At 31.5% G+C, this 14525-nt stretch overlaps 1 protein-coding gene across 7 annotated transcripts in view; it reads left to right on the forward strand.

The window, feature by feature from the left end:
• The first annotated feature begins 1052 nt into the window (after positions 1-1052).
• LOC134725876 (polycystin-1-like) overlaps positions 1053-14525 on the forward strand; it is an 87915-nt gene continuing 74442 nt past the window's right edge. For all 7 annotated transcript variants that reach the window (XM_063590121.1, XM_063590123.1, XM_063590122.1 and 4 more), the window contains exons 1-2: positions 1053-1165; positions 1378-1749. In XM_063590121.1, the coding sequence (XP_063446191.1) occupies positions 1493-1749 (257 nt within the window). In that variant the 5' untranslated portion in view covers positions 1053-1165; positions 1378-1492. The remainder of the gene's footprint in view (positions 1166-1377; positions 1750-14525) is intronic.

Below are 14525 nucleotides of genomic sequence, written 5' to 3' on the forward strand. Positions count from 1 at the left end.
AAAAAAAAACTTCAAATTAGTAACACATAAATGTATCTAAGTAAGTAAATGCACATTGTGATGTATGCATCCACATGACTATTTTTGAAACAATATGTCCCATATTTGAAAAATACAATGAACTTAAACATCCGATGCAAAAACCCTTGCTTTAAAATCTTAAAATATATTCGAAAAAAGAAGAAAATTTTGTCCTGCATGATTTGAGTTGTAATCTCCGTCCTGTCTTTTTCTATTAGTTTTTCTGACGTTTTTCACATTAAATAAATTCATCCTGCCTTTTTTGCGATGCATGTGTCTCAGCCTGCCTCTTTCTCAAAAATCCTGTCCTGCCTCTTTTCCAAATTTCATCTGTGAATAAACAAAAGATACACAACATAACATGAAATAAAATTTAGTCCAGGACCAAGCTCTATGAAAACTATATAATGTTTTAGAAAAACACAAGTACAAGTAAAACAACAATAAACAATACACTGGCAGTTATTGAAAGCAGGCTTTAAGCTCTTAGCTTCCTAACATTTATGACATATTTTCCACTGGACGTTATAGAAATCAATAAGCAATTAATTCATTTTGAATCTAATATATATAGATAGATGATGTATGTTCTAAATGTAATAGTTGTTATCACTGCACTGCTGTTGAGAAAAAATATTGTCAATACAAATGTGTGATGATTATTTTTTTCAATTTAATATTACTGGTATATTTAGTCAAAGATAAACATGAATATGTACATACCATTTCTTTCACAGAATTATTCAGTAAAAAGAATTAGAAAATAAGATCGTTTATATATTGATCAAGCTTTAAGATCTTTTCTGTATTTGAATATTGGCTGTCAGTCAATATGGAAATAAATACAAATCCAGCTTCTTGGATAGGTACTTAAACATAGGTCTACGGCTATTTTTCATGATAAAAATGATAAAAAGTCCTTTGAAAGAGCGTCCCATGGCTTGGAAGCGTCATAAGGTTGCCATGAAACAGGACAAGGTCGTGATCGCTTACCTGTCAAATTTTAAAGGCATTTAAACTGCAACAAAGAACTTATATCACGTGATTTTAACGGTATTGACAAACGTAATGGTGGTCGAAGAAGACATGAAAACGACATTTTCAACCTAAGATATAATATTTCGACAAATTTTACTTAAAACCGGTAAGTCTTGGACAACGGATTCGAATGTTTTGGGTCTATATATTTTTTTAGAACCCCATATGCAAAAATAATAATTTTAAAATTCATTTTCTACCTGTAAATACCTGTTTCAGGTATTAATCTACCTGTACAAATATTAACTGTATTGAACATTTACTGTGAAGATAATTTTACAGATTTACTAATGAATGTCGTTTGTGTATTGATTTCAGGTTTCCACAGTGCCAAAAATAGAGACCATCATATAAGCCATCCCCACTATGGTCATTTACATGTCGCGTATCCATAGAGGGGGACTACAATACCAAAAAGTTTCGTTACCGTAGTATGCTGGATTTTCTATGCAAAGAACATAAAGGCCGATATGGTATCCCCAGAATTCCAAGTGTTATGTTGTATGGATTATTCGTGTTACTCCTGTGTACGACGCAGGCATGGGGAGGGTGTACAAGCCCCTGTCCCACTGGATGTACTTGCATTCAAATTAGCAGTAAATCATGTACAACCAACTGTTCAAAAGCTGGACTTTCTGGGGTGCCAGGGCAAGCGGATTTACCAGGCGGTGGAAATCACATAAAAATTTTGTAAGTATAAAACTGGGTAAAGAATAACACATTATAAAACCTTTACCACGAATTACAAATAAAACTAGTCCGAGTAACTGGAATACTAGTATTGCAAGCTTTTGTTATTCTATTGCAGCAAACCCCTCCCCCTTTCAATTTTCAAGTTGCTTTAAGAAGCTTCAAGTATATCAAAACCTACTAAAATTGTCTAAAATGAATTATAAATATGAGTTCTGGTCTCAATTAATTTAACAGCGTAAAATTAATTAACAAAAAATTCAGGCGGTTATGCTTAACTTGAAATATCAGAAGGTATGTTAAATAAAACAAACGTGTTTTTGTACATAAATGAAATGAAATGAAATCATAAATAAAATGAAATGAAATGAAATGAAATGAAATTTATCATATATGTGTCGGTCATGATAAGGAGGTTAAAAAAAAAATATATATAGAAAAAAGTAAAAACACAAAAATACTGAACTCCGAGGAAAATTCGAAAAGGAAAGTTCAAAATACTACTTTTGTAAACTCTCGTTTGTGGGAATATATGGTTAATTTTTCATTAGAATAAATGTTTGATTTAATTTCTCAATGGAATAATATGGCAATGACTAACACGGAAGGATATACTTATACTTACTGACACATGTTATCTTTTCATTTGGAAGTCACTTAAAGAGTTTTCTTATTCTTGTCGTATGTTTGAACATCTACTACCTCCATTCAGCATTTAACATCATCATCAGTGTTCTTCTGGTATATTTTTTATACCATCGGTTTGTTGCTTTATAAGGGTTTGTTTATTGGTATTGTCTTTTCTGTTTCACTTTTCTGAACGCTAAAAAAAATATTAAAATATGTACATATTTCAAAATTTTACACGTCGTATATATCTCATTTATGACGTTGCCAATTGTCTTTTATTATTTCTACTGTAATTATATTTTCGTCCTAAAAGTTGTTTGAATATTCATAACTTGGTGTAAACAAAAATTGTGAAGTCATAAGTCTCAAGTTTGGAACATATTCAGTGGTTATATTTGCCTTTTTATAGTATTGGTCGTAAGAATGCATAGTTTTCGGCCCTCTCAGATTCTACAGTCTCAGAAAAAAATACTGTAAGCCTACAATTTTTTTTGATTTCTTAATTTATCATAACTTATACACGCAGTATCTGAAAATGAGTAGCAATTTCAAAGAATAGTATTATAATTAGATAAGAATTGTATTATTACAATCAAGAACCCATATATAAAAGGGCATAATTTTACAACAGTATCATGCACAATATTTGAAACAAAACAAAACTAATCAGAAACCTAATACCATACTGTAACGTTATGGACAGGATCAGAGACTAACACATCATGTGTCTTTATATGTGAGGGGGAATAGGACCTTTATCGGGACTCCGGGATCGGGTGTTTTAAAGCTCGGGATTTCGGGATTGACCCTTTCGGGATGCTGGAATTCTTTTTTTCGAATTTCGAGACCTCGGGATTTTGTGTTTTTAAGTCCGGGATTTCGGAGTTAGGACCCATCCTACCCTCCCTCATATGTTGACACTGCGAGTAAAACATGTGAGGAGAAAATTTCTACAACTTTTTTTACAAGAAGGATATATGTGAAGGTATTCTTGTTTCCGATGCTCTCAAGCGTTTTTTATATTTGTTTTTTTTTAATTTTTTTTTGGCATTGATCGTTCTTATTTAAGGTTGTTCCAGATCAACTGGTAGTGCTGACTTTGTTTTATAATGATTGGTTCAAGTAAGGATACCAAATTCGAGATGTTTTATTTGAAACATTTGTAACATTTGAGTGCTCCTCCTTATGCGACTTGTTCCTTTATTTAAAGAATTGATGTTTAGCGCGGGAGATTATTATTGATTACACACCAATTTCCACATTTCTGACATATATAGAATAAATAACTTCTGTTAACATTGTTTGACAAATTCATAAATATACTTGAATAATACGTGATACTAATATTCAATATTTGTATTGACGGCTTATGTGTTCTAACAAAATGAAGTGTCTAGTCGTGCGGGTACCCCACTATACGAGGCTTCTCAACTATTCACATGTAATGTCCCTGTAAAAAACTTAAAATGTGCATTTTAATTATTTTGATTTTGATGCTAGTGCCCGATATGTGTGCATTGTATTTTCAAAAACAGCCCATATTTATGTAGCAGAACCATTCTACTTTCCAGTAAATAGCTAAAAGATTACATTTTCACAATTTTGTAAAACTGCTAAATTTTGGGGCCACAAAGGGGTCTTACTAAACCTACTCCTTTGCAGGATGATTGCAAGATATCTTCGAACGATATGCATATAATTGTGGTATTTGACTCCGATAAGAAGTAGCTTTTTAAACAGACAATTTTAAACAGACTTGATACGAATAATGTGTGAAGTCTACTTCAAACGATGCTAGTTTGATTTTGGATAAATTAAACAAAAACATGGCCGTTAGAGGAAATCTTCGTTTTTGATTGACTGAGTAAAAAAAACATGTCTGAAACAACAATGCGAAATGATTTGAATCTTTGCAGGAGGAAGATTGAGGGCCTTTACAAAAAAAGTTTTTTTCATGTTGATTGAGTGGCATATTTTAAGGAATATTTTGATAATTTACAGAAACTCTACTTTGACCCTTGTTTAGTGTTGGTAGAGTGACAAACATGGTCGTATGGTATCGGTGGCCCATTAAAACTACACAAATGGTCATATTTTCAATTTTTTTCTGTTAAAAAAAACCCACAATATATTGAAACATCTATCCGTTGTCAAAACTTGCAGTAGCAGTTGCACATACGTATATATTCAATTTCCTATATGAATTGAAATCCTGTGGGATTTTTTTTTCATCTTAAACCATCAAGTTTCAAAAATACGCACTTGCTCTTTTAATGTAACTAGTTTCATTTCATCTTCCGAAATTGACTTCTTAAAACATGTTATATTGTTTGTAAACAATATTTTTCAAAATGATCGAGCAAGACTCTTTGGAGCTTCTTGTTAAAAAATATCTCCGAGTAACATGGCTGTGACTACAAAAGTTAAACACACATTCCTTAACAAAGAACTTTTTCAGAAATTATAGTAGCTTAGAAGCAGTTTTAACGGAAACATTGATTGACTTTTAGATGTTTGGTTAGAGTCCAGTGGCAAATATTTCATGCATATAGAGGACTAAAAAAAATATTGCTCTTTTGTGCTCTGACATTATATATGATAAAATAGTATATTGACTTGTAAGTGACGAATAACATTGTCAAAACAAATTTAAAAAAATGCTGAAACGTTGAAACATTCCCCATTTCTTTCCTCAATTTTATACTTTTACGACCATTTAGTTTTTTCATGAAAAACACACAAAAACTTAATTTTGAAAATTAATATATAATTAGTGTTTTTTTGCATGTTGCAATTTTTCATCTTCAAGTGACATATTCATATTTTACCATATGTATATTACCATATAAAATGAACAATGGTCAAAATCTGGTAATTCATGTTTGTCATGTTTCTTGTTTTTACAAATGATAAATGAGTGTCTGCTCGAACAGAGGCAGTTTAGATCAGTTAACATAACAGTCACTTGTTCAACATTTTCGATTTAAGAAGCTTTCAGTGAAGCCCTGAGTTTTCCTCTGTCGTACTATAATGAGGTAAGGATCAACAACGTCTGAGCGTAAAATTTTAGAATATGGAGTACCATCTAATCAGATTAAACTCTTTTACTGACAATTCAAAATATGAGAGTTTGATAAAAAAAAAACCTGAATTTTCTTAAGTGAACGTGAAGCTAAGTGCAGATGTCTGAAATAAATATAAAGATATTGAAGACAAGTAGATTTCATGCTTTAGCTTCTTAGCAATGATAGGGACTAAGACAATTTATTTGAAAGCTTTTGTATATTTATGAAACATCAATGATATAGGGCCTTGTTTTGTCATACTTGTTCTCTTGATTTTATCTACATTTTTAAGTCAAAGAAATATACAATTTTTCAAGTTTTTGAAAGCATAGATAAATGTTGAATACTCTTAAGATAAAATTGTAATTTATTTAAGTCGATGTTTTCTATTGACAAATCCTGCTTTATAACAAGCCATGACGTTGCCCAATACATAAGATTATATCTGACCCAAGCTATGTAATTCAAAAGGCTTGATTTCCAACACATAGTGTTTAATAAATGTGCTCTTTTATTCCTTGGGTCAGCATTGACAGGTTTACAAATATCGATTGGAATTTGGCACTTTTTCAAATTTATAAAACTGAAAATACCGATAAGGGTATATGAAAATTTAATTTAATTTACAAATAAATGTTATTCTCTATGTATTGACATATTTAATTTGTTAAATATGTTTCCGCTTTTGTGATAATTAACAACTTTGAAATTTTCTTTTGAATGTATGAATTATTTGTATAACAAAAGTCGTCAGAATTTAAAATGAACCACAGTATATGAGTCTAGTTCCTTTGAATAGTCAATACACATTATGTTACACGACGTTTTAAATCGGAACCTTTATATACATAAGAAATATGTATTTACTTATATGTTGTGCAATGAAAGAGTTGACATTGAATTTTCTGTAAAAGTTCGGTGATTGCATGTTAATCTTTAAAGCATGAATCAGACGATAGATCGATAAAACTGGAGAAAACAAAAATACGTTGTCAGAAAACTACGCTTGGACATGCACAATAAAACAAAACTTTAAAAATATCATATTCATTGCCATATAAATTCGTCCTTAAACCAGGTCATGTGGATATTTACAGATAGATATTCGGTGTTTGATCTTTTCTTTATATGACCGTTCTATGCTAAGTATAGCGTTTTATTGAACACAACACAGGGGAGAATTTACTTTTCAAGACCGTTCAATGATTCAATGTGCCTTGAATACACGAAATGATTAACTGTTAATGTTATTGAATAGAATCGAGGCCACAGATCGAACTAACAAAAAAGTCTAGGTTTTATTATGTCCTTGGGTACCCGACGGGATCCATTATGAGATAATTTCAATTTAAATGCGTGTAGTATATAAAACTTTAAAACAATTTATATGGTATCTTAAGGTTTACAACTTAATTAACATTAGGATAGAATGTGCAAGTAAATTATCCAGTTGATTTAAAATTGACAAATTATACTCACCAAGAAATAAGGACAAAAAATTTCTATAACATTACAAAGTATATAGACAATTAATGGGGAAACATAAACATCAAAGTACGTGTTCATACTCTGGGTTAGTTTAAGTCTAAGCAAAAGGATCGAGAACAGCAAATTAAACGTATCAATTAAGAAAACAAAGGTAAAGTTCGGAAAACTGGCGACCTAAGATTAATTCTGTCTCAAATTTTTCACGGAACTACCAACATTCATTGGCTAGAGGTATAGGGGAGGGTTGAGATCTCATAAACATGTTTAATCCTGTCGCATTATTGCGTCTGTCCCAAGTCAGAAGCCTCTGGTCTTTTTTAGTCTTGTATTATTTTAATTTTAGTTTCTTGTGTATAATTAAGAATTTAGTATGGCGTTCATTATTACTGAACTAGTATATATTTGTTGAGGGGCCAGCTGAAGAACGCCTCAAGGTGCGGGAATTTCTCGTTACATTGAAGACCTGTTGGTGACCTTCTGCTGTTGTTTTTTCTATGGTGAGGTTTTGGTCTCTTTGATATATTCCCCATTTCCATTCTCAATTTTATTATTCAGTCAAAAGGTGGTGGCAGTAACAACAGTGTGACAGAATCTCTCTGTTCTGTGTGTTACATCGTCTTTAAGGTGGTATGGGTGTCTTCCTCCATCTTGAATTGTAAAAAACAGAGGACCAAAGGTCCATATTTTCTATCAAGTTAGCAAAATTTGATGCAGGAATGCAGATATTTAATGTGAATTTTCATTTAAAAGAACTAATTTATAAGAATATAACTTATAAATATTAATATTTTTGCAAATATTGATTATTTTTGGTTGTTTTTATTTAAAAAAAAATAAAATTGTATTTTAAGGGGAGGTAACTCTAAAAAAAGTGCATTTTCTGAAGGATTCGTTTTGGAATTTTCCTATTTATATTTTAGCCGGAAAAAACGTACGGTGACCCAATCTTTTCTTTTGGTATTCTCAAAGCATTGTATGAAAGCTATCTTTTCCTTAATTATTTAACAATTCTATCATTTTGTTTAGTTTCTTATCACAAAATGGTGTTTTTTCCTGTATAATCCATACAAAATTTGTCATTTTGTCACGTCCTCTAGCTCGAAAAAATGCGCGGTGACCTATCATTTTTATTATATTTTTCAACATAAATCAATAGATACTACGTTTTTGCAAAGTATGAACAAATTCTATCATTTTTATTTAAGACTCCCATACCACCCTAAGTAACTCTCTGACATGAAATACGGCAGTAAGCATCAGATTGAAATAAAACATAATATGGGTCAGAAGCACTTTTACAAATGTAAATCATAAAAACAATAGTATTGTTGCATACCTCTAAGAAATAACTCCAGGTCGTTTTTTTAATTTTATTTAGACTATGATACTGTTCAAATTTCTACTAAACGCATCGGTAGGACAGGAGGCTAGGATTCCAGGCATTGATTAAATAATATATAAAATAATCTATACTGCCTTGACACCATTGGGTCGCTTAAAGAACACAACTTATGGCGTTTACCGTATAGAAGTAGGCTACTAGTGGACTACATGTGTATATAAGAATTTATTTGCACAACTTGAAGTTATATCGTATAGGAGTATAGTACTATTCCAAACGAGACATTGTTGCAAACTGAATTTAAAATTACTTGAAATAAAGCTTAATTCTCTGTCGTAGACATGCTTCCTTCAGTGACTCGTAACAACAGATTGTTTCCCTGTAAATGTAACTTCAGACTTGACATTGTTCCTGGCATGGTCATATTAAAACCGATAAGCTTGTAGTACATACAGTGTTTAAGTACAAAATTTAGGTTAACAATACATATATATAAGACTTCTAATCAAAGATTTATATTTCTTATGGAACTTCTGTTTGCATTATATTTAATTTCACATCAAATTTAGTAGGATTTATTTGAAAGCCGATTAGAATTCAATGTATCGTTTTGTTATTATTTTAGTAAATAAACTGTATGTTAAGATATTTTATAGTTTTACAAACAAAACGACTTTAAATACTTAGTACCAAGCGTCACAAACCGGAAGATGGCATAATACAATGCTTATCATAACTATTTAATAAATATAAATTTTACTTGACATATAATCGATGAAACTTATTTTAAATATGTGTTTCAGGTTTTAAAATACAAAAACAAAAATTATTTTCTGCATCGTTATAGCAAAAAGTCCTTTGAGTTGAATAAAAGAAATACTCCCACCCAAAACAAACCGTATACCTAAACAAACAAAAGGAGAGTAGATCCAGTCACTAAGACTGCTAGAAAAGAGGGACGAAAGATACCAAAGCGACAGTCAAACTCATAAATCTAAAATAAACTGACAACGCCATGGCTAAAAATGAAAAAGACAAACAATAATACACATGACACAACATAGAAAACTTAAGAATAAACACGAACCCCACCAACAACTAGGGGGGATCTCAAGTGCTCCGAAAGGGTAAGCAGATCCTGCTCCACATGTGGAACCCGCAATATTTGCGACATCGACATTCAGTTTGTATAGATTCGATACAAGTTCAAAACAGCTTTACTGAATTCACCTAAATACTGGCTTGTGAATTATATCTGCCCTTTGTACCTTTGAAGTGATTTTAGACGATTTGTACGTATTAAAAACACAATATATATTTATATCATTTATAGAATTCTCTCCTTTACCATGTTTTTGTTATTTCAATCATTTGGCTCCTGAGTAAAATGGTTCCTTTAAAAGAGTTTCATCGCCAGAGTTTATTGTACCCTGTTCATGTGGCAAGCCTAATCATGAATATGCTACTCCGAATCAAGTTATTTTCCTCTGAAACTATACAGTCTTTTTAAAAAGAAATAGATATTGGTATAGGGATCCTCTTTATGAAACGGTACCGTATTGTATGGTTGGCATTGTTCCATTGTACCGTATGCAGGACGTGACATGTTCCGTTTCCTCTCTCTAACTACATGACCGTGTAGAGTCATTGCATGAACCAAAGTAACTTTCGAATTAAAATCTGCAGGTTTTTTTTCTACTGAAGTCTTACCAATGATTCGTTCAGCTTAAACGAATACATGCTTTCAGATGAGATATTTCTCTAATTAAACGAAATAAACGTGACCGACGGATATGAAGTACAATATATGCGTTTTGTCAAAGTATACTTTTCACTTTTTGTGTCTTTTGGGAAATGTTGTTTGTGCTGTATTTAGACCTCTCTACAACGAAATTTGTTTTACATGCACACGTATAAAAATTGCGGTTTTAATCCAAAGCAATGTTAGGTTTGAATGTTGTTTTCAATTTAGACTTGTTCATATTTTTTGTTTTGGCTTGTTATAGATTTTCCCTCCGGTTTATATAATCCTTTCATGTTATTTTGACTCTTAAAAATTCAAGAGTCTATCCTAAATTCAGGTAAATTATATGGCCTTTCAAATACTGTTCGATCCCTAACATCATTAATTGTCGAAATCCAGATATGATGTATACATTTTTTTTACGGTACTACATGTTTGTGGTTTAAAATCTTTGCCGCAAGTTATTGTTTTTTGTTTGGTATCAAATAGATAAAAGATCCATTTTACCGGTTACATCTTACTATCTATTTATTTGGCAGTCAGCATGGTTTAAGATTACATCTACATCACTTGAAAAGGGTACTTCGACCCATCACTCAAGTATAGCTTAACTTTTGACGTCCTCCAACATGACAATAAACTTTCTATATTTACAACCAATGGTTCCAAAATTGTGCTAAAAAATTATATACAGGTGCAGGTTAAAAACATTTTCTACCAGTATCGATTGTCTGTGTTGTTAGCCACTACAGAGGAGCTTGGTGAGTTTGGTCTTGAATTCCTCACTGCTCTCGATCTCTAATAGTTCATCTGGTAGTCTATTCCAGTCTCTGATGGTCCTAGGGAAAAAGCTGTATTTGTAGATATCTTTGTTTGGCCTGATTTGTACATATCTTTTAGTGTTGGGTTGATGGAGTCTTGACGTTCTTCTTGGTTTAATAATGTGCGTTGGAATAGGTATAGCAACTCTTTCATGGATGGCTTTATGAAAGAGCGTTATACGTGCTACTTTTCTTCTTATTTCTAGTGGTGTTAGATTTAATTCTTCTAGAAGAGTTGTTACTGTTCCAGGCTCTCTTGAGTAATTGATTTTGATAAAGCGTGCTGCACGGCGTTGGACCATCTCAATCTGATAAATATGTTTTTGTAGGTGAGGGTCCCATGCGCTGCAAGCGTATTCAAGGTGCGGTCGGACAAGGGCAAGATAGGCTTGTTTTTTTTACTTCCTCTGGACATGATCCAACATTTCTTCGTATGAAGCCTAGTGCTTTATTTCCTTTGGTGACAACTTTGTTAACTTGTTTGTCCCATGGCATGGTGTTGGTGAGTTCAGCTCCTAGGTATGGGTTTGATGCGACTGATTCCAGGATATGACCATTGATGTTGTAGTTGAAGTTGATAGTTTTCCTTTTTTTGGTTATCGTAAGGACATAGCATTTTGAAGGATTGAATATCATTTGCCAAATATTTGTCCATTTTACCATTTTGTCGAGATCTTCTTGTAGATGTTCGCAGTCATCCTTAGATGAGATTGCTAGGTAGAGTAAGCTATCATCTGCAAACAGGCGAATTTTAGAACATTTAGAACATCAGTTGTTCGACCTGTTAGTCGATTGCGTTTTGTTAAAAAAAATCATTCTTTTGGTCTTTTGGGAAATCGGTTGTTTATGCTGTGTTTAGACCCCTCTACAACGAACTTTGTAACATGCACACGTATAAAACTGTGAAAAATGCTTCTATTAAGCAGCGAGCTTTACAAACTTAAGTTTTTTGGCTGAGTTATTTTCTTAGATGCTTAGGTACATGATTATAGAGAAGCCGTTTCTTTCCCCAGACGTTACCGTCTCTGTTGCTTGCAAAGTGCATTTTCCAGCTTTATTGACTCAACTAATGTTATAGGGAGGAAACATTTTTTAGAAGACTTATATACATCTTATGCCCCAGATCAGAGACATATATCATATACACATTATGTCATATGTCTCTGCCCAGACAGTTTCACCAGAATGACCTGAACGGTTTTTAATCCTGAGAAGTCGTTTCTTTTCCCGGACGTTTGCGTCACTGTTGCTTGCCAAGCGCACTTTCCAAATCAATGACCGAGAAGTAGCCAATTACCATGGATTTAATTTAGGTTTTAATTGATTAATCATAACCTAGTATCTGTTAGTGTTTTAGAATCGTAGGTGTTGCTCTTGGCACTGGATTGTAGTTCATGTATACATGAATGATACTTTATAATTAACTCACATGTTCATTTAGGTGGCAAAATTGATTAAAAAAAAAAACGATAACTGCATACCCCCTCCCCCCTAGGAATTTATATATTGACGGGACTTGACACTACCTTATTGTTGTCCATTTTATTGTCGGGTCATAGTTAATAAAGATACTGAACAAAAACAGACATGTGTTAAATACAAAATTGCTCATTTCCTAATAATTTCTGATAATACCAAGAAAATTTAATTCATCGCCACAATATAGCCTTTTTGTGCTAATGCGGCGTAAAGCAACCAACAATCAATCATTCAAACTTGAGGAAAAAAAACTTTCATTGGCATGGTGGTTAGTGAAGTCCTTTCTTACATATGATGTGAAGGGAAGTGTCATTCCTATTAGCTATGTCATTAAGTACAGGGAATTTGCTTAAGCTTGTTTTTAAGGGTCTAAGTTCTAGTCATTGAAAGCCACAATCAGTCCAAAAGAAATCCATGGATTGCATAAAGCATGTTTATCTGTTATTAAGTGCTCCTTTTAAATTTAAATGCCTGTAATTTTTGTTTGATTGGTATTATCCTTGTTCTAGTTAGACATGATTGAAACAAAACAGTTGTCAATATCTGATCAAGGACATATAATGAATACATATGTGGTTTGATTTTTGGCTGTGATTAAGTATAGGTGGTATGGATGAGTTGAATGATAATTATATGACATTTCAAGTATTGTTGTAGCTAGTTCAATAAGTGACTAGATGTTTTGTCAGTGAAAATTTTCAACATTGCAATCATTTTTAATAATGTAAAAACATTAAATTCAAGAATGAAGTTATTATGGATAATATTAGCTTTAAATAATAAAAGATGACATGCAATAACATAACTGGTGATGAAAAATTAAGAACTACTTAACACTAAATTGGGTGCCTTATAGAGCTTTTTTTTTATAATAATAAATATTGTCAACAGTTGATTATCTCAAGATAAGTGACTGCCTGTTATACAATTTTTGAAAATTTCCTCATTTTAATTGGTAGATATTTAAAATATTTTAAATTTGGAATTTTGAAAACAAAGATATTTAAAAGTTCATAGAATTAATGAAATAAATAATTTTAATTAATGGAAAATAAATATAAACAACTAACTCTTTTGAACAACAAAAGTATGAATAATTTTTCCTGTTTTTTTTTAAAAATTCAATATTAATACAGTTTGAAGACCATCACGTCCTGAGTTGACCTTAGTATATTTAACATCTATAGCAGTTAATTTACCATAGTATAATAATTTATTGTTTTCATCAATATATTTTGGCATATTACCATTCATGTCATGAACATGCTGACCCTTCAAGTATGATAATGGTGTATTTTTATTGTATGTATAGAATATATAGAGCACAATCATATTTGTCATGTGTAAATCATCATGTTCAATCTACTAAGAAATTAATTTGTAAGGAATCAATGTTTTTGTAGATTTGTTATATTACGATCTTTAATAACAAAAGACAGGTTTTGTCTCCTATCCGAGCTATCAGAACTGAAAAAATGTAAAATTAAAACATGGACCCAATATACCATAGTCTGTTCATAGATTACAAACAGACAAGTACCTCCCTCTTAGAAATAACCTTTTAAAATCTTTTATACAATAACAACAAACTGTATTGTAAATTAAGTGTAAAGAATTATGTATTTACACTCTGGTATTTTATACAAACATTATGTAGGCAGAATGACTAGAAAAAATGTAAAGAAAAAAAGAGTAGCATTTGGTCTAAGTATTTTGAACAATAGTTTTAAGATTGAAAGTGTGAATGAACATGAAATATCAATACTGAACCTTTTACTTTCACTTTTGACACAATTTGTTCGAACCAATATGTTTAATAAAAGGCTGAATGTTTGTAATATATTGGAAAACTAACAATTTCTTGCCCTGGACAGACTTTTAATTCAAGTTATTTGGATATTTTTGAAATGTGAAATTTTCTCTCATTAAAACTGAACCTCATGATAAAGATGCCAATATGAGTGGAATATATATTTTTAAAACACTGTTGGAAAATAATTTTAATGTAAGCTTTTTTGTTTATAATATATAAGATAGGATGATATTTTCCCATCTTTTGTGAAGGATGTAGGAGCTCTCTACTAGTTTAAAAAAAATTTTTTTGTCAGTTTGTGTCGGAATATCACAAGAATTATAATTTGACCGAATTAATTGTAATTATATATGATCCTTACAATTTTAATACAATCTTTTTGTATGGTCTCCAG

The sequence above is a fragment of the Mytilus trossulus genome, chromosome 7, assembly GCF_036588685.1.
Source record: "Mytilus trossulus isolate FHL-02 chromosome 7, PNRI_Mtr1.1.1.hap1, whole genome shotgun sequence".
In the NCBI taxonomy this organism is placed as follows: Eukaryota; Metazoa; Mollusca; class Bivalvia; order Mytilida; family Mytilidae; genus Mytilus; species Mytilus trossulus.